The following is a 20,212-nucleotide window of genomic DNA, read 5'->3' as shown; positions in this document are numbered from 1 at the left end:
CTTCTATTCTTTTTAATTAAACATCAGCTGAAGTGCACGTTGTTCTGCTGGTATTATAAAGAATGTGTGTATTTACAGAATGCTTGTTGCCCCAGAGGTTTTGAGCTGTGACAGTTGGAAAACTACACGTGTAAATAAGGCAGGGTCTGCTGTGTCCTCTGACCTCATGGATGTCCTTTAAAAATCATTTTCTTGATTTGTTGTCCAAATGTCTTCTGTGACAAACGAACATGGAAAAAAATGGGTGCAACAGAGCAAAAAGAAGAATGAGGGGAGATATGAAATATAGCAAAAGTGCATTTGAATGAGGGGGTGGGGTCAATATTTACCCACTTTTCTTTGCAAAGGGCATCTCCAGGACACAGGTGGGATTCAGGTATGGGCTCTGAGTGGATGGGGTATTGAAAATCTTCTTTGTTGAAGTCATTTTTTTGTTGATTATATGCTTTAACTTGTTACAGCAAAAGATAAAACTGTTCTTTATCTTTAGATGTCTTCTTGTGTTAAAACTTCTACCACCCTGACTAAAGCACAAGTCCCAGCAGAGGAAAATCAGCCCCAAAGCATAACGCTGCCACCGTGATCATGATGTCCCTGTGATGTGCAGTGCTGTAGGAATTATGGCTACAAAGTTCAACATGGCCCCACATGCTTTTTAATAACCTGGTGTACACGGTTGCAAAACGTATTCAGGGTTGGATGGTTCATGTCTTGCCACTACAGCCCATTTAGTACACGACCATTGCTCGCCAGAAATTCCTGCAGCTCCCCTAATGCTGCTGTAGGCCTCTCAGCAGCCTCCAGACCAGTTTTCCCATCAGTTTTGGAGGGATATCCAGGTCTTGGTTGTGCCATATATATGTGTCTCCAATGATCGTGTGCCATGGCATACCCACGCACCCTTCTCTTGATTGATATATTTTTCATTACTTGTTTTATAAAACATTTGTCTCAACTCTTCTTTGTACACTTAAATCACCTCTTAAGATCAGAGGAATTATCAAAAGTGGAGCCAGTAAAAGTAGCAGCACTGAAACAGACATCAGCTGAGCTTTTCAATCCTTTGTTCTTTGTTGAAATTCAAAGTGTTCTTCTAACTTTAACTTGAGCTCTGGTGTAACTGTACACTCCCGTGTGTCTATCCAGGCCTTTTCATTAAGGATCACCTCATTTAATAATTGCTTTCTTATGTTGCTGTGAAAAAAAAGAACAGGACACTGTGTAGAGAATATCAGGCCATTTTTAATTATAGACTCTCACATAAGAAATACAGGTAAACTTTATATCTGCAATTTGTCATAGTAGTCAGCATCAACTCATGTGAGCTGTCTTTTGGCTCCTATAATAACCGCAAGTTATATAAAAACATCTGTCCACCTTAAAGCACAACATCATATAACGGACTCTATTCTTCAGCATAAATTCTCTATCCTGTTTCCTGCCATGCAATAGATTAGATCCATAATAAGAAGTGTCAAGATTTTAACATTTTTGAACACAGCTCTTCAAAATGATGGTGACATAATGCAAACAGGGATGAGGAAAGCGAACCACGGCTTAGTTATGGTTACTTGTTGGGTTGTGAAGATCCCTGTGAACAAAGAATAAAAGGACAGACGGACATTCGTGAAGAAAAATCCTTTTCATGAAGCTATGACTGAGCGGAAGTTTGTGTGTTAAAATAACAAGCGTGAGTTGATGGTTGCGAGTGATCAACATGTGACAACTTGCATCAAACAGTGCAACAGAATCCATCAGACGCGCTTTTCTTGACTAGTTTGTCACACTTCACCCGTTTCAGGTTTCAACCTGCAAGCGAAGTGGTCGTTTATTAGAGGTGGACCGCTAATAACCAGAGATTTATGTCTTTAAGGTGCCTTTTTTTAATAGGACGTGCTAAAATTTTTACATGAATTCATTAGATCATTTGAGTAAGTTACGTCTATGCAGATTCCCTCTATTTGCCTTTACTACAACACACAAACATCAGTACACAGCAGGTGCTGGTTTCTACTCTCTTCTGATGATAATTTGCATGTAATGCAGAGCAAATGAATCACTCCATTTTAAAAAGGGCTTTCTTTGACATTAAAATTCATGCAAACACTGACATGCATTTCGAAAGCAAAGTTATTTACATGGATTAAAGAGGAAAACAAAACTGCAAATCAAAAGAAGAGGAAAAAAAGTCTGATAAGCCAAAAGAAAAACTAAGATGTGTTTAAATGAAAAGTGAGAGGGCAAAAGGTGTCCCAATGCTGCATACAGTATGTTTTCATTACAAAGCATCACACGATGCTGCCTGATCACAGCCCTGCGTTAGCTGTAAACCAGCCTATTTGCTCTACTGTTCATTCGCCACCTCAAAACAATGGTTATTGAATTAAATCGAGGAAAAAAAGTAAAGTGCTAAAAATTTACAAAGAAAGGTAACAAAAATAAAACCAAGAAAATATATCAATATTGCTGTTAACCGCCTTAAACTCTCCTTCTCTTTGTGGGTAAACTACACACAGGTGACCTGGATAAGTGGGCTGCAAGTCATAAGGTATTTAAGTGCAATTAGGTCTAGGCCTTTAAAATCCAATTAAAGAAACCTCAGCTAACAGAGGTTGAGAAACAGCTGCCAGTGACTGGACTTTCATGCTGTCATGATCACACATTTATACCGTTTCTCAGTATTTATCGCTTTGGTTTGCCAAAACAAAGCCTGCTCATTATTCTGCAAGCACATCACAGATAAAAATCAGCAGTCTGCCTCTGCTCTGCTCATCTTATCGTACCCAAAGAATCTCAGCTTTTCTCTTTGTGTTCTCAGCACAAAAGTGAGGAGGTACAGAGCCCGAGTATCATGGCGGCATTATGGAGGGTGTATCTGAAACCGATGGGAGGCGACCATGGTTTAAAAGAAGACTGAATGATCATCTACAAAGGCCTCTTGCCAGAAATGAATCATTTGTGTATGCTTATGTGAATTTTGTTATGTGCAGTGTGTGTCTGGTGTAAAGCATGTTGTAACGCTGGTTTTGAAGTGCTAAGCTAACAAACGTTATTACTTATTTTTCAGTTATTCTTGAGACACCAAACGTCTGCTGGGAAATCTTGACTCTGAGCTTTTGTACGAATGTTACTTTGACGCCCATCTAAATGCAACATCTAGCATGACAGAAGGCTCTTCTAGTATGATAAAACACCCCGCCACAAGATCTCCAATCCAGATGTTCTGCTCATTGCACAGAACACTGTATAATAACTGGTGAAACTAGGACATCAGGACACCCATGGGCACAGACTTGCACCTATCACTTGAAGTCCAAACCTGTACTTTGACAACACCACACCAAAAAGCAAACAAAAAACCCCAAGTCCACAGAGATGTTTCAGTTAGGGAGCTGGAAGCAGTCTTCAGGCACGGGGGCATGTTGTTTTCTCCTGCAACATTTGTGGATGGGTGAGAATCGAGCTGGTGTTGAGGGGTTTCCCTCCTCTGAGTGTTGGGGATGCTGCTGCTTTGCTATTCAGCCTGACAGCTGAATGAACCTGTGCCTTTCTCCAAGTGTAAAGCAGTCTGTAACAGTTTAAATAAAACTTGACACAACACAAACCAGTAATACACAGATGTTTTTGCCTGCGTGTGATTTTAATATCCGTCAGTAGTGGGGTGGTTGTGTTGGTGAACATTCCAGTTTAATGGGGTCTGCAGGTCAACCTTGTGCATGTTTGGTGATTTATACTTTGAAGCTGTGTGACTTTAAGCCATTCCAGTCATTCCAAATTAAAGCCATCTATCAAAAATGTGGATAAGCATTTTTAATAAACTGCTTCCGCTAATTTAGTGTCACGAGCTAAAGTTAGGGCCACAGTGGACAGAAGGTGCTTTAAACACACCTGGAAGTATTTATTCATGTGGGACAGCTTCAGTTTCACCTTCTCTACCCAAAACAATTCACAGAGGAAGACTTTCCATTGCCACTGTATACTGCAGCGACATGCTGCTGTTACAAAGATCTCAGTCGAGAGGCTGTGGGTCTGCTATAGGCATAGTGTGCAGAACCTCGTCCAGTAACTGCAGAGCTCTATGCAGGTGGATCTCAATCCAGCAGGGGGTCTCCTTGATGCTCTGGCGTGGGTAGTCAGGCCCCCAGCCTTTAACAAAGCTCATCCTGAGAATACATAACCTCCGCAGGTCGTCCACACCGATTCCAGCTGCTGCTGACAAACCTGACAGGAGACAGAAAGACACAATTAAAACCACTGTGACAAAAACAAACCAACCCAAAATGCATCCCTCAATCAGGCAATTTTCACAGATGAATTCGGGACAATGTTGGGAACAAGTCTAAAGTATCCATGTCTCTGTACCAGAGCACAGCAAGGGGGATAGTGTGCTTAGTACACAGCCTGCAGGAGGCCAGAAAACCACTAGCTGTAAACTCACTGGACTATCAGAAGCAATATCCCCAAAAACTCTATGAATAAAAGCAACCATAGAGAATTCAGTATCTGAGCTGACTATACAGTGGGGCAAAAAAGTATTTAGTCAGCCACCGATTGTGCAAGTTCCCCCACTTAAAATGATGACAGAGGTCAGTAATTTGCACCAGAGGTACACTTCAACTGTGAGAGACAGAATGTGAAAAAAAAAATCCATGAATCCACATGGTAGGATTTGTAAAGAATTTATTTGTAAATCAGGGTGGAAAATAAGTATTTGGTCAATAACAAAAATACAACTCAATACTTTGTAACATAACCTTTGTTGGCAATAACAGAGGTCAAACGTTTCCTATAGGTCTTTACCAGGTTTGCACACACAGTAGCTGGTATTTTGGCCCATTCCTCCATGCAGATCTTCTCGAGAGCAGTGATGTTTTGGGGCTGTCGCCGAGCAACACGGACTTTCAACTCCCGCCACAGATTTTCTATGGGGTTGAGGTCTGGAGACTGGCTAGGCCACTCCAGGACTTTCAAATGCTTCTTATGGAGCCACTCCTTTGTTGCCCGGGCGGTGTGTTTTGGATCATTGTCATGTTGGAAGACCCAGCCTCGTTTCATCTTCAAAGTTCTCACTGATGGAAGGAGGTTTTGGCTCAAAATCTCACGATACATGGCCCCATTCATTCTGTCCTTAACACGGATCAGTCGTCCTGTCCCCTTGGCAGAAAAACAGCCCCATAGCATGATGTTTCCACCCCCATGCTTCACAGTAGGTATGGTGTTCTTGGGATGCAACTCAGTATTCTTCTTCCTCCAAACACGACGAGTTGAGTTTATACCAAAAAGTTCTACTTTGGTTTCATCTGACCACATGACATTCTCCCAATCCTCTGCTGTATCATCCATGTGCTCTCTGGCAAACTTCAGACGGGCCTGGACATGCACTGGCTTCAGCAGCGGAACACGTCTGGCACTGCGGGATTTGATTCCCTGCCGTTGTAGTGTGTTACTGATGGTGACCTTTGTTACTTTGGTCCCAGCTCTCTGCAGGTCATTCACCAGGTCCCCCCGTGTGGTTCTGGGATCTTTGCTCACCGTTCTCATGATCATTTTGACCCCACGGGATGAGATCTTGCGTGGAGCCCCAGATCGTGGGAGATTATCAGTGGTCTTGTATGTCTTCCATTTTCTGATGATTGCTCCCACAGTTGATTTTTTCACACCAAGCTGCTTGCCTATTGTAGATTCACTCTTCCCAGTCTGGTGCAGGTCTACAATACTTTTCCTGGTGTCCTTCGAAAGCTCTTTGGTCTTGGCCATGGCGGAGTTTGGAGTCTGACTGTTTGAGGCTGTGGACAGGTGTCTTTTATACAGATGATGAGTTCAAACAGGTGCCATTCATACAGGTAACGAGTGGGGGACAGAAAAGCTTCTTACAGAAGACGTTACAGGTCTGTGAGAGCCAGAGATTTTCCTTGTTTGAGGTGACCAAATACTTATTTTCCACCCTAATTTACGAATAAATTCTTTACAAATCCTACCATGTGAATTCATGGATTTTTTTTTCAAATTCTGTCTCTCACAGTTGAAGTGTACCTCTGGTGCAAATTACTGACCTCTGTCATCATTTTAAGTGGGGGAACTTGCACAATCGGTGGCTGACTAAATACTTTTTTGCCCCACTGTATCAAACAGTTGTGTTCTTCTGTTCACCTCCGTCAGGTAATATCCAGGAAAAGTCTTCAGGTGAGCTTACAAGTGATTCTCATCAACTACAAGTGAAGCTATTTATTAAACTTAATAGTAAGGACATTTTAAAATCAAAATATGTTTTTCAGATGATTGTTTTTCTTATACTTAGATGACAGTAAACTCAATATTGTGAGGTTTTGGATGTACAGACACTCAGATTATGTCTATATGAAAAGTAACACATCCAAAGATTTCCAGCTTCAGTTTTGGAGTGGGGTAGTCAAGACTCTACTGAGCAGGAGTCCATAAAATCATTTTGATTTAATTTCTGTTCATAGCATCAGTATTTGCAGTTGCTATATCTTACTAATAGCAGGAGCTATCCCTCCTACTGATCCAGGTCCAGGTATATTTCCAGCCACAGCTGCTGCTTGAGCTGCTGCTGCTGCTTGAGCCGTAGCAGCCTGCTGTTGCATCTGTCTGTGGCACTGACGCAAGTCGAATACCTGGTGGGACAGACGACACTCTGAATACTGTTTTTATTTACATTTCTCAAACCAAAATATATGAAAGCTGACAAGTTTATTACACAGGAAAAATTGCTGTGGACTGAAACCTGTGGCCTCACCTTGATGTAAGCGCTGGGGTAGATTTTGTGAACTGCGTCACCGGGGGCTCGGCCCGCCTCTCTGTCCAGGTAGTAACTCTGAACAAACACAGCATGGTCACTGAGGCATCGCACCCACACATCTCCCTCGCCTTTACACTCCAGTTGGACCCCTTTACCAATGTGTAGTCTGTCAGAAAAGAAGGAAAACATGAGAAAGAGAATGAACTGGAGTGACTTTCCCCAAAACATGGTGTGCACTTCCTATAAATGTCAGCTTTGCACTCAGAAATTACACATAAACAAGGCCTTGATCCATAGATCATTTCAAAGGTAAACACACAATGTGATTGTCATTTTTGATGTGGACACATATTTACACAAAACAAACAGCAATTCCAAAATCTACTTTCATTCAGCCTCAGAGGTAAATGTTTGAAATTATTCCTGTAAAATTCATGTTTATAGGAGACTCCAGCTGCCTCCTCTGATATTCCTCTATTATGCAACTCCTCACTTCTCTAAATCTATAGTTGAGGATGGCATGACCCACAGAACACCCATTGTCACATTTACAGGAAATACGCAAGTTGTCGCTTAAAATGTAGCAAAAAGTGCCAAACGTTATGTTTCAAGTCAAATGACTTCTCATGCCAGTAGAATAAAGGGTCTCTTTAAGTAAACAGGAAGGCATAAACGGAAGTTATAAGAAGAACAGATTCTTCTGAAATTTCTACCTACAGTCATGTGAAAAGACATTATTTTTCTCTTGGCAATCTTACTGCATCCATATGATTTAAGAGGGTACGTAGAAATTCATCAAATGGACTTTATTCTTTGATCACCAGCAAATGTGACCACCTTGACAAAAGCAGAAATTTTGGAGCATCCAGGTTTGTGACAAGACAATACTAAAGAGGACAGACATCAGCAGTGATCTTAGAGAAACAATTACTGCTGTCCATCAATCTGGGAAGAGTTGGAGGGTCATTTCCAAACAAATTGAAGTTTGTCATTCTACAGTAAGAAAGACATTAACAAGTAGAAAACATTCAATAGAGCTGCCAATCTTCCCTGGCCTCAAGGTCAATGCTCAGAGAAACTGCAAAAAAATAAAACAAAACAAAAAACCCCACAAACATATCACTCATCTAAGCATGATGTTCAAAACAGTGTGGCTTGTATGGAAGTGCTGCCAGAAGAAAACATCTCTCTACAAAGAACACGGCAGCACGGATTCGTTTGCAAAGTTTTATATGAAAAAACTGCCAGATTTCTGGAAGATTGTCCTTTAGACTGTGGCTATAATCCACAGCACCACATTTGGCATAAAACAAACAACATATTAGCACAAATACCTCATAACAACTGTCAAGCACGGTGGTGGTCATGTGAGGATTTTGGTGTGTTTTGTAACCACAGGACCTGAGCACCTTGTTCTAAATGAGGCAACCATGAAATCTCCTGTATAGCAACGTATTCTAAAGTCAAAAGTGAGGTTATCAGTAGGACAACTACAGCTTGGCTAAAAGGTCGTCATGCAACAGGACAATGATCCCTAGCACAGCAGCAAATCTACAACAGCATGACTGAGATGTGGATTTGGCCCAGCCAAAGTCCAGACCTCAAGACCAATACTCAAGAAAACCAATACTTAAGAACACCATACTCAAGACCTGCTTTGACAGGACCTTTAGAGATCTACACATAAACAAATGGCCACAAATCACAATAAACCGAATCAAAGGTGTAAAGAAGAGCACGCCAAAATTACACAATGATGTAAGAGACTGATTAAGTCACACAGAAAATGATTACTTTGAGTTATTGCTGGTAAAGGTGGTTTGCTGGTAAACAGTTGACTGGTGTGGTGCATTTGGTTTTTCACGTGGCTGTATGTAACATATGGTACTGTTCAGTTTCAAACATTTAACCAAAACTGATACAACTAATCTGTAAAAAATAGGGATGGGTATCGTTTAGGTTTTATCCGATACCGGTGCCAAATCGGTACTTTTGAAACTGTGCCGGTGCTCAAACAGTGCTCAAAGAATGGAGAACACCAACTTTGTCCAAAAACCTCTCATGTTCAGCTGGGTTTTTTGTAAAAAGATAACAATGTTAGCCTTTTCTGCAGCTATGGGGCATATATGGTATCACTCTTGGCTGGAAGCAGTGCTTAAACAATGGAAAAAACACAAACTTTGTCCAAAAACCTCTCATGTTTAACTGTTTTCCACTTTTTCTTTGGTCATTTTAGCCTTTTTGGCAGGGTGAAGGGAGTATCTGCCATCAAACAAGAAGACAGCCGCATGTAGCTATGATGATGTTTGCTAGTTCACCTTACCTGCATTAATGTAATAACGTGGTTAGCCTACTCAACGTAAATTACACACGAACAACATTAAGCTACTCACGCAGAGAAGAACGGCTGCTGCTGCATCATCATCCTCATCATTTCTGCTACACTGGCAGGGCTAGGGGCCAGGACTCTATTCTTCGGGTTTTTGGGGGATGTTGCTCTGGGTCCGATAACAGGCAACCCACCCGCAGTAGATGTGCACGGAGTGAGGTCTCGCAGCAAGCTATCAAATACAGCGCATTTCTCGGCTTTAAAAAAAAAAAAAAAAAAAAAACCTCTATGCGTCGCCAGGTGTTTCATTGGATTTGAGGTGTTACCTCCTTTGACAGTATCACAGTATCAGCTTAAAGCACTTGTTGCAGGCTGCTGAGTTTGCATATTTTGCTGTGAAGTACAGCCATACATTTGACCGCTTCGCCTTGGGCATTTTAATCTGTAGCTCTGCTCTAAAAGAACGTACGTACCTGGACCCGCCTACTATCCTCGGAAACGTAAAATGATTGGCTAGAATCTAAAGTGTATCACAGCTCAGGAAAAAAAAAGCACCGAAATGTGCGCTGCTTTTCAGTCTGGTTACTACCGTTTATGTCAGAACCGGTGCTATTTTACCCATCCCTAGTAAAAAAACAATACAAAACAAACAAACAAACAAAAACGCAAACCAAGCAAAACACGTTAAAATCTCAGTTCATTATTCTTGTTGGTGCCTACCTTGCTCTCTCGATAGCCTCAGTGCGATGTACATTACTGAGCTGGCCCAAACAGAACCTGTCACCGCCTGAGGGGTCCACATAGCCATCTACAGTCACTATGGGGCACGAGGAGGGCACTTTAAATGTCTCCCCAACCTGAACATCCATCTCAAAGTAGGCAATGGAACACCAGTAGTCAGGAGCTGAAACAGAGGGTAAGAAGATCTCAATAATTTCACATCAATAGAAATAAACCAGTTAATTCTCAAGGCTACATAAACTTTCTTATCTTTGAGTTATATATGTATACCGTAATTGTCGGGCTATAAGCCGCTACTTTTTGCACAAGCTTTGAACCCTGCGGCTTTTAGTCAGGTGCGGCTTTTCTATGGATTGTCCATGATTTTTGTCATATCGTAAGACGATTTGTTTTGTTTGTTCCGCTGTTGTACGGCACTACGTTGCCTGGCGGAAGGATCGGGGTTCAAGAGTGGTATGTTGGTCACATGTCTGTCCGCCAGGCAACATAGTGCCGTACAAGTAGCGCGAAAAACAAACTTCAAAGTAGTGCTACGCGTTCAGCGGGAGTCGTGGATGATGAGCGGCGATAAACTTGCGAAAAGCAAGTTGTGCTCAACTCTACCGGTGGATTTTGACAGCGTGGAAAAGTGTGAAAACATCCACGATCACCAACGGATTTTGAAGGGCTGGACTGCTGCATGATGAAGAGGAGGACACCGCCACGGCCCTTCAGAGGGTGTTCGACTCCGACACTGACAATGACAATGAGGATTATCTTTGGTTTTGAAAGTGACAACGAAGGAAAGAAGCTGAGAGTGGATGACGAAGCCATCCTGAGCCTGTTCGTTTCCGACACTGGAGAAGAGGACTTTGGTGGTTTTAGTGCGCAGGAAGATGATGGTGAATGACTGACTTTTCTTCTTGTTAAAGCCGTGTCACTGCACCTGAGCCTAAAAGGTAGTCTGAATCTATTTTTCTGGTGTGCTGTAGGTTACTGTTATGTACTACATTTGTTACTCATTTATGAAGCACAGCACATGTGCAAATATGTACCCATAACTTGTTTTTCAAAATATTAATAAAAGGGGTGTGTCTCCAAACAGCCATCTCTTTCCTGACAATTCGCTTTGTGCATATTCTCTTACATATGATAAGTCAACATTGAAACACCTGCGGCTTTTAGTCAGGTGTGGCTAATGTATGTACAAAACAGGATTTTCCCCTGATTTTAGCTTGTGCGGCTAATATTCAGGTGCGCTTTGTAGTCCGGGAAATACGGTATATAAATCTATAATGAAAGAAAAACCAAACTACATTTTACATTTATAAAAGTGTGATGCTTTCAAATCAGACTTTCTATTGTATTCACCCCTGAAACAGGGTTTGTGTATTTGGGTGGGTGGGCTGCGTTTCCTCACCTGGATGATTGGATATAGGAGGCTGAAAGGCGAGCTCATTGTGCACTGGCCCTGAGAAAGAGAGAGATGTCAGCAATCACCTGCTCTGCAAAGAAAAGTCTGTGATTTTATAAACAGTTACAGCTGTAGTGTCAGTGTGTACCTACAGTAGTGTGCTGGATGTGGTATAGGAGGGTGATGCTGTAGATGCCCGTTGCTGTGGTGGGGTATGGTGGGAGTGAAGCCGTTCCTGGGCCAGGCGGAGGTGGGATCTGAGGAGAGAACGAAAGTCAGATCTGAAGCTGGACAGACAAAGACAAGGAACTCCAAAAAGTGCAACACACTTTCAAAGACGAGAAGCAGACTGTATGAAACGTTCACACTGACAAGCAAGTTTACGAGGTGATGTTTTATGACTGTATCTTACTGCCTGATCCAGCAGCAACAGCAGGAAAGGATGCCGTTGAGGCAGAGGTGGAGGGCTCAGGGGGCGGGAGCAGAGTTGGAGTTGGAAATGATTCCGACGGTGGTGGCCGACTACTGGTTGGGGGATGCTGGATGGTCTGAAGGGAGTGGCTGCCATCAATGGAGGACACACTCTGCTGTCCGTCAAAATCAAACTCATCCTTAACGATCATGGATGAGCTGTGCCCGGCGGAGCTGTTTATGGTCAGTCCTGATAAGTCTGCACACCGAGAGAAAGGACAGGTGGAACAGGTCACTGGCAGCACCAGATGCTCATGGGTATGCAGATGTGTGTAAATATCACAACACTTAAGGCGGCAAAGCAGCTGTCAAACTACAATCTGTGTTACAGACCAGAGTTATTATAGTTTTGTGTTTTTTTTAAATTAAATTTTGATTCTTGTTTTTGATTCAGTTTAGTTTTTATTTTTGAAAATGTTTAGTTTGGGCTTATTTTTGTATTAGTTTCAGTTTTAAAATATTATCATATGGAGGGCATATGTTAGAGACAATATTAGAAAATCAGCACAGGTATTACAATAAACACATAACCTTTTATCCATCAATACCTCATCAGGCAAGTATTACCTTTTTTTTTTTTTTTTTTTTTAAACAAAACTACCAAATGAATGAATAAAAGCGAAATGCTTCACAGTAACTTTGTACGTCCACAAATGTGTTTTATTAACTGTTGGTAGCCAAATTTGTAACTCAGATTATAACTGGATCAACTGCAAATCTTAAATGAACCTCACCAACATTACTCACCTATACCAGGAGACACCACCCTCTCATAGTGATAGGGGTTCACGCACACACAGTCACACTTGAGGTCAAAGGCAAACTGGCAGTATTTCACGTGCTTCAGTTCATTCTTATGCAGGTCAGGCCAGCGCCACAGCCGTGCATAGATTACATGAGGGAAGCCTTTACGTCCAGCCACCTGGGAACAATGAGAAACAGAAAACAGAGTTAATTCATTTATATTCTTGCTGCAGAAAAGAACGCCTATTGTCAACTTTTGTGTAGCTCATTGATATTTCTCAAACGGAAACCGATGTTTTAATAGTTTAACTGTATATAATATCTGTAAATACAATACCATTGCATTTATGTGTCACAAATTATTATGAATGCAAACAAAGAAAAAAAAAAAGGAAAACAAAATCATTGACAATTAACAATGTCAAATAAATGAAGGTACCGTAATTGTCGGGCTATAAGCCGCTACTTTTTGCACAAGCTTTGAACCCTGCGGCTTTTCTATGGATTGTCCATGATTTTTGTCATATTGTAAGACGATTTGTTTTGTTTGTTCCGCTGTTGTACGGCACTACGTTGCCTGGCGGAAGGGCATGCGATCAGACACACAGTATCGGGGTTCAAGAGTGGTATGTTGGTCACATGTCCATCCGCCAGGCAACATAGTGCCGTACAAGTAGCGCGAAAAACAAACTTCAAAGTAGCGCTACGCGTTCAGCGGGAGACGTGGATGACGAGCGGCAATAATCTTGCGAAAAGCAAGTTATGCTCAACTCCACCGGTGGAATCTGACAGCGTGGAAAAATGTGAAAACGAAGGAAGGAAAGCTGAGAGTGGATGACGAAGCCACCCTGAGCCTGTTCGTTTCCGACACTGGAGAAGAGGACTTTGGTGGTTTTAGTGTGCAGGAAGAAGAGAAAGATGGTGAATGACTGACTTTTCTTCTTGTTAAAGCCGTGTCGTTGCACCTGAGCCTAAAAGGTAGTCTGAATCCATTTTTCTGGTGTGCTGTAGGTTATTGTTATGTACTACATTTGTTACTCATTTATGAAGCACAGTACATGTTTCGTACTTGTAATTACCGCTACTTGTACATATACCTAAAAAGTTATGCAAATATGTACCCATAACTTGTTTTTCAAAATATTAATAAAAGGGATGTGTCTCCAAACAGCCATCTCTTTCCTGACAATTCCCTTTGTGCATATTCTCTTACATATGATAAGTCAACATTGAAACACCTGCGGCTTTTAGTCAGGTGTGACTAATGTATGTACAAAACAGGATTTTCCCCTGATTTTAGCTTGTGCGGCTAATATTCAGGTGCACTTTGTAGTCCGGGAAATACGGTACATACAACCTAAAGTAAGGCATAAAAATTTCCTCTTTTTTTCTTGGAAGTCCTTCTTACATTAGCAGGAGGCAAAAAGAGTTCTGACTGGATGAATTACCATTAGGTTAGGGCTGCCACAAACGATTATTTTGATAGTCGACTAGTCACCGATTATTTATGCGATTAGTCGACTAATCAGATCATCATCCACTGGACGTAAAACTACAGCTTATTGCACCAGCAGCATCTGCTCTTATATAACTATCATTAGCTTACAGCTTTAAGTGTTACAGGTGCTAACTAAAAATAAAGACAAGATGATAGTTTATTCAATTTAATGAAATTTGCAGATTGTTTCGGTGAAGTTTAATGAACTCCTTGCTATCTAAAATATAACAGGACACTGGAGTATATTCTCCAGCATCTCACACTTTTGATAATCAGCTGTCTGCTTGACGTTTATTCAGCTGTGTAAAAACTATAACTTTAATCTCAGACAAACCGATTTACTCAGGAACAAATAAAATACAAAAAAAAAAAAAGCCAAACAACAACATTTTTAATTTATCTAAGTGACTCATATATATTTAACCTGAGTAGCGAAAGACGGCGGTGGGTTTGAAAACAATTTGCCGGGAGTCCGGTGTTCTCACCGCGCTAGTGACCTAGCCCCCGGCTAGCTATTGAGCTAGTGGGTAACAGACGTCTCCAAAAACGTCGGAGCGCTTTTGAAAATATGTGGTGTCCTGATAAACTGAGCCGATATTTGAGGTTTACACAGCTACATTCTCGCCTGAAAATACGTTAAACGTTTATTTTCTGACCCAGAAAGAATAATAAGAGTAATATTAAAACTAACTAGCTGCCGCCATTGTTGGAAACTAAGCTGGGCCGCGCTATGATTTCTGGGACACAGCTGCTTCTTCTTCTTCTTCTTCGGGGTTTAACGGCAGCTGGCATCCTTGTACATGCAGTGCTGCCATCTTCTGTTTCAGTCCGTTATTACACTCTTAAATCCTGCTACTTATTCCTGCATCTTTTGGGATCTTACAAAGCTTCAAACGACGCGTCGACTATTAAATCAGTCGTCGACGATTTTGATAGTCGACGTAATCGTGACTAGTCGACAAATCGTGGCAGCCCTACATTAGGTATATGTTCACCTGTGTGTCGGCATGTTTAAACGTGCTAGTAAATGAGTGAGTATGTGTGTTTGTAAGCCTTTAAAAGAAAATGTGGCAGGTGCGCTCAAGAAAAGCGAGCATATCAGGATTCTCTGAGGTTTGCCCTGCACTTTGATGTGACGTTTCCTGCTGCAGATAACAGACGTTCTGATGGAGTAGATGTTAGCATACAGTTTAAAAGCCCTCGGGTCAGTGGATCAGCGTTTTATTGGCCCATGTATGTTTTTTATGGGCCTCTGGGGAAAAAGAATATATTCATGCAATTTTCAAACTTACATGATGACAGTGCAAAACCATGACATAGTCTCCACCGTGTTTTACAGATGGCTATAGATTTTCACTGTTGTACCTCTCTCCTGGTCTCATCTGTGTATATCAGTGACAATTTGATCCAAAAATATCAAATTAAGTTTCTTCCCTCTCACCTGTTGCCACTGATTTTCCGCCCTAGTTTCCCTTCCAGTGACACCATTTCTGGCAGATGGCTCATCTTAAGGGCCATTCCTTAGTTTAGTTTTAAGGCCTGCCACATATTTTGTCCTCCTCTTGTCCAGTTTCCTCAAATTTCTTTAAGAACTCACTGCACACCATGCTGAGATCTGCCAAATCTGTTGGATAATAGCTCTTTGCAAATTACCTTTGCGGTGCAGAAATACTATTTTTTTTCTGACAAGCGGTGCTATCTTTGGCAATTTTCATAGATGTGTAAAACCTCATGACCACTGATGTATTAAGCAGAAACAGCCTTTATATTTAAATACCTGCAGCCGTCCATCAAGTGTCCTCTGAATGGTCACACACTTGCTCGGGTGAGCCCCATTGGTGGTGATAGCTGTAATGAGAGAGTCAAGTTCGTCTTTTTTCTCCTTCAGCTTCTTCACCAAGCTCTCGATGGCGCGCTTGGCAAACGTCTCGCTCTCGCCGCCCTGCCTGTGACACATGAGGCTGTGTACAATGCTAAGGCAGGCATCATTGCTGGTAGGAGTGTTGGTGATGGACATCTCGGCTAATGTTTTTCCCACTGCGGCTTTTTGACACGGTTTCACCTCATTGTCAAGATGTTAGGGCAGAGAGACTGTCACAGTTCAGCAGTGCTTCTTAATGAGACTGGTGACAAGCTCTGGAAGTAAAATGAAAAGCAAAAAAATAAAATCAGTTTAGCTGAAAAGCTGATTCAGCTTTTCAGTAATTTTGAAACCTCTAGAATAGATTATGGTGCTGCACAGCTCAGTAGGTAAATATAAAGACATAAGACAAAACATTTTAACAGCATTTTTTCCTGTTGAGTTACTGCCTTGTTAATTCAAAAGACAGATTAGCTTTCCAGGAAAACAAAACAACAACAACAACAACAACAACAAACAAACAGGATTTCTGTTTTGAGTCTGGGTGGCTGGCAGCAGGTGTGAACCAGAAACTCTAACCTTATAAAGAAAAAAGAAGTTTTTAGCCGCATAATGACAATGCTAGCTCACCAACAACCAAATGACATGTCGAAGCGGCCTTCCGTATATCCACAGCCGAGTTTAGAAACTCCCGTAGCTTTTTATTCGTGGGTAAAAATTAAGTTTGAGTTGTTGTGTTCGCTAGCTGCTCAGCTAACTAGCGGCGCCAGTCTGGCTGCCGCTTGTTCAGGAGGAAGCTTCAGGAAATTACTCCCAATTGACAGACATAACCGGAAATGCGCGCACAATCTCTTCAAAATTAAAGGTTGGGCACTCAACAATGGTTTGGTCTACAGGCGCATTAAAAGTTGGTCATACAAGCCACAAAGTATTATTTTCTTTTCAACACAAATTCAGAGGGATCAAAATATATATTAGGTGCATAGATTAATCGCCTTTGCCTGTAATTTTATTTTGATGTGCTTTCACGGATATAACTGCTTTAATTAAAGCCAACTCTCTTGTAGTTCTTGCTACCCGATACCAAAATATCAGCTAGCACAGATGACTGTTGATAGCAAACTACGTAGCGTGCAACCGTGAGGTTAGCAGACATGTTTGTTATTGTGGCAAGTTCCGCCGCACACGACATCAAGCAACAACGTGATCACTCACAAGTAGTAAAACACTCTTTGGTGAGTAAGGTCTTTGTAGTTTAAAAACACAAACTCGTTTTTAGTGTTTCAAACCTTCCACTTTACGCTTACCTGGAGTTAGCAGGTGTAGCGGCTAACAGACGAGCCCTGTCCCCAAGTAGCCGTGCCGACAGGGGCCAGCGATGGGTCTGTGCAGGTCCTGCACACCGCCTAGGTTATCCTTATAATTTCCAGCAGGTGTTTTAAGGAAAAACGGGGAAAAGCTCCGACGTCCGTAAACCCCTTCTTTATACTCTATAGAGTGAAGCGGGGATTAAATCAGAGTCAAATCTCAGATTTCGTGGAAACTCACGACTGGTCTGCTCACTCCTCTCTAACCATTTCCTTCAGTGGCGCGTTGCGCATGCGTAAAGAGCGCCAGCTCTCGTTCTCATAACTCATGATTTTAATTTTACTTTTAGCTGTATTAGTACACCTGCTGCTATTACAGATATTGTAACTAATTATTACTGCTGCAACTTCTCACTACATCAAAGACCTCATGATTTCTCTGAATGCATTTACTTTGCCTGCCCGTCTATTACTCTGACCTGCACCTGGCGTGTTTTCTCTCCGTTTTGAAAACTTTAAAGTAATATATTTACATTTCTTTCTGTGTCAGAAGAAGGCCCTACAGATATAGATGTTTTTTCCCCTTTTTCTTTCATATCATCAACTTTCTAATAAGTGGATGACCTGCTCTGTCTCCTGAGCTACAGCTATCCCAAAACCAAACCATATGGGGTATCTTGAAATTTTGGGGGTATTTCCACTGCACTAGAGTGCTTTAGAGGTGGTTTTCAACAGGTCTCCAGTATTTGCGTGATTCTGGACTGAAAGGTTTCAGATTATTTAGCTTTTGGGCAACAGTTAAGTTTGTGCCTATCTTTAAAACAAATGCTGCAAAACTCAGCTACAGATGAGAAAATACAGTAAAATACTTATATGAGATATAATTTTTATTTTATTATTTTTGTTAGATTGTCCTTGACTGAAATAGAACTTTATAAATCATACATTTCCTCAAGGTATGTTTGTATGCAGGATGGCTCTTTAAATAAGGATCATGTGGAAACATTTGTGCTCAGTCAATATTTGATACTGATACTGTCTAGTAAGAATATGTCAGTTTACACATTTCTGCTTTCTGCTGCGCTCTTTAGGGGTTGCCATAGTGGATCGTTTGCCTTCATTTCACCCCATCTCTGCCATCCTATTCTGTCCTCTGCATGTCCTCGTTCACTACATCCATGAATCTTCTTTGTGGGCTTCCTCTTCTCCTGCCTGGAAGCCCAGTATATCCACAATTCCTTCTCTCCACATATCCAAACCATCTCAGGCTTGCCCCCTTAACTTTGTTTCCAAATCGCTCAGCCTGAGCTGTCTCTCTCATATACTCATTTCTAATCCTGTTCACTCTAGTCACTCCCAGCGACAATTTCAGCACCTTCAACTCAGCCATCTCCAGCTCCACCTCCTGTCTCCAAAAAAAAAAAACATAATAACAAGCCTTATTACCATCTTGTGACCCTTCCCTTGCTGCTATTCTCCTGTCACAAATCACCCCTGACACTGATCTCCACCCACTCTGCCTTGCCTCCCGAACACACCTTTCCCCTTCCTTTACCTTAGGTGAGCATTAGGACCACCACAGTGTTGGCCAACAACACTGGAGAGATGGAGACTGGTCCAGTATGGAAATCTCAGTTTTTTTGCTGGATGCCCTTCCACACTGTTGACGACTACTTTCCTTTTTTCACTCACAAGAAATAATAATAATAATAAAAAAAAAATCGAGACGAAAATTTTCTGGAGAGACGAGAGCCAATCAGAATTAATTAAGTTGTGTAGAGAGGCGGAACAAGTTTGGAAGTGATCCAAACAGAAGTAGTCTCTTGCTACAGCAAGGTTAGATGTGCATAATTTGATCTGCTGCTTACAAACAGGGTGCAGAAGCTCCCATGCACCCTGTTTCTCAGGAAAATGCGGCAAAATGTCAACGCCCGGGAGGAAGAGAAGAGCGGATGGGGACCAGGTAAATCTAAGAGACTGAAACCAGCAATAAAAGATTTACAAATACACACACCCATATGTTAGAAAGAAAGTTACCTGAGGGTCTAACATTTACAATGAGGCAAGAGGTCACTGTAATTACATATTTACATACAATCTAACACATACCTTACAATCTCTGTGTCATAGTGTTATATATCTTTAGTCAGTATAAACATTGTTAACACAGGGTTGCAGTTACTGCAAACACGATTCTCAGCAGAAGGAAATGTTTCGTATTGATCTTCCAGCGTTTAGTGAAACATGAAGGTTTTATTTTAGCTGCTCCTCCACAGCTGCTTATTTTATTTACACATTATTTTCCCCTCTGCGCTTAACGAGGTGCTAATTACAGACGTGAAAACATCTGCTGCGGTGTTTATTTGGGATGAAGAGTAGACGCTGTTTATCTTTGATGGCACGCTCATTTTACCCTCTTCACGTTAATGAGAGCATGTTTTGCACACACGCACGCACACACACCAAAGTTTAAATGCCCCACTGGTTACCCATTTGTCCCAATTACAGATGTGACTATTACCCACTGACAGGCACACGATGATGATTAATTATCAGCTTTGGTAGCTAATGTAGTTGGCATGCCCCCATAATATGACTTTAATTGTCTATCATCTTTCTCTTTGTTTCCCTTTCTTATCACCCCCTCACTGAGCTCATTGTCCTCTGATCTTTATTCCTAGCAAATAACCTTGACTGAAGAAATTGCGAGGACAATTATTTTTTAATTCTCAGTGCCTCCCTTTTCTCTGTTCTTGTCAGTTGCACTTTATTCCAATTTCTCACTCTTAAGTGATACTTCTTTTTCTTCCCCTCCCACTGTCCATGAGCAACATGATAATTAAAAATCGCGACCTCGTTATTTTAGTTTCAGTCACAATTCATGAATAGAGGGAGCACCAGAGCTGAAAGGGAAATGAAAAACTGATCTAGAAATATACACACTCACACACGGCCTGACTTGGCTGTATGTTGTTTAAGTCCCATCACTTACCAGCAGAGTGCAGTAACCACCAGCCTATAAACCACCAGCTCTGCTCTGTGTCCACCTCCCGACGAAATTTATGATGAATTTTGTTGGTTCATTTGCTGTGACAAATATGTGTAATG

The 20,212-nt window shown here is 41.5% G+C and overlaps 1 protein-coding gene across 2 annotated transcripts; it reads right to left on the bottom strand.

Annotated features, from left to right (window-relative positions):
• Positions 1–1,222: 1,222 nt before the first annotated feature.
• Positions 1,223–17,383, bottom strand: LOC146697121 (SMAD family member 4-like). Of its 2 annotated transcripts, none has more exons than XM_085475629.1 (10): positions 17,105–17,383; positions 15,714–16,072; positions 12,442–12,616; positions 11,636–11,893; positions 11,376–11,480; positions 11,230–11,280; positions 9,810–9,993; positions 6,758–6,926; positions 6,497–6,635; positions 1,223–4,221 (listed from the first exon to the last, which is right to left on the bottom strand). In XM_085475629.1, exons 2-10 carry the CDS (start codon positions 15,951–15,953, stop codon positions 4,010–4,012), a joined length of 1,533 nt encoding a protein of 510 aa, XP_085331755.1. In that variant the 5' UTR covers positions 15,954–16,072; positions 17,105–17,383; the 3' UTR covers positions 1,223–4,009. The 2 variants fall into 2 exon arrangements, with proteins under 2 accessions (XP_085331755.1, XP_085331756.1); XM_085475630.1 differs by lacking the exon at positions 17,105–17,383 and adding an exon at positions 16,428–16,599.
• Positions 17,384–20,212: the final 2,829 nt, after the last annotated feature.

The sequence above is a fragment of the Copadichromis virginalis genome, linkage group LG12 (assembly GCF_057382275.1).
Source record: "Copadichromis virginalis isolate Kocher_CV1m ecotype Utaka linkage group LG12, C_Virginalis_male_GT1.1, whole genome shotgun sequence".
Classification (NCBI taxonomy): Eukaryota; Metazoa; Chordata; class Actinopteri; order Cichliformes; family Cichlidae; genus Copadichromis; species Copadichromis virginalis.
The sequence above is the reverse complement of the archived record's forward strand: the minus strand, read 5'-3'. Positions and strand labels throughout refer to the sequence as shown.

Bases quoted from the DNA above. Each gene is read 5' to 3' on its own strand.
- LOC146697121 (XM_085475629.1), bottom strand. From the start codon at position 15,953: ATGTCCATCACCAACACTCCTACCAGCAATGATGCCTGCCTTAGCATT. The intron at 11,894-12,441 runs GTGAGTAATGTT...CTCGGTGTGCAG, and splicing joins GGTGGTGTCTCCTGGTATAG to ACTTATCAGGACTGACCATA. The intron at 11,281-11,375 runs GTAGGTACACAC...TCTCTTTCTCAG, and splicing joins ACCACATCCAGCACACTACT to GGCCAGTGCACAATGAGCTC.